The sequence below is a fragment of the Arachis duranensis genome, chromosome 8 (genome assembly GCF_000817695.3).
Source record: "Arachis duranensis cultivar V14167 chromosome 8, aradu.V14167.gnm2.J7QH, whole genome shotgun sequence".
Taxonomy (NCBI): domain Eukaryota; kingdom Viridiplantae; phylum Streptophyta; class Magnoliopsida; order Fabales; family Fabaceae; genus Arachis; species Arachis duranensis.
The window spans coordinates 42,429,798-42,430,172 of record NC_029779.3 but is presented as its reverse complement, the minus strand read 5'-3'; the positions used below and the strand labels follow the sequence as shown (position 1 = coordinate 42,430,172).

The 375-nt window shown below is 41.3% G+C and overlaps 1 protein-coding gene across 1 annotated transcript in view; it reads left to right on the top strand.

Annotated features, from left to right (window-relative positions):
* The window catches only part of LOC107462907 (uncharacterized), a gene marked incomplete in the record, with an annotated part of 5,794 nt that overhangs the window by 2,018 nt on the left and 3,401 nt on the right, over nt 1–375 (top strand). The window contains 1 exon segment of the mRNA XM_016081579.3: nt 1–375. Within this exon segment, the coding sequence (XP_015937065.1) occupies nt 1–375 (375 nt within the window).

The window sequence follows — 375 nt, the reverse complement described above, 5'->3', positions numbered from 1 at the left end:
AGCATATCAGTAAATCAAGAAGGGAAAGGAGGCAAAGAGTTGAAAGAGATGGAGCAAGCCGTAATTTGGAGGGAGAAGTTGATAGGGATCAATTTAGGAAATCAGAAAGGAATAGGGATAGAAGGCATAGATCTGTAAAGGATGGTGCCAGGTATGATTCAGAGGATGATGATGAGGACCTGAACAGGAAATCAAAAAGGGATATGAGGTATAGAGGTGAAAGAGATGATGATGATGATGAGAAGGGTCAGAGAGATAATGGGAGAGAAGATAATAGGAAGAAAGAGGATGGACCTCGAAGGATAGTTGAAAACACAAGACCTCAAAGACAGTCAACAATCCCAGAAGGTAACCTGAATGGTGATGCATCTAAAC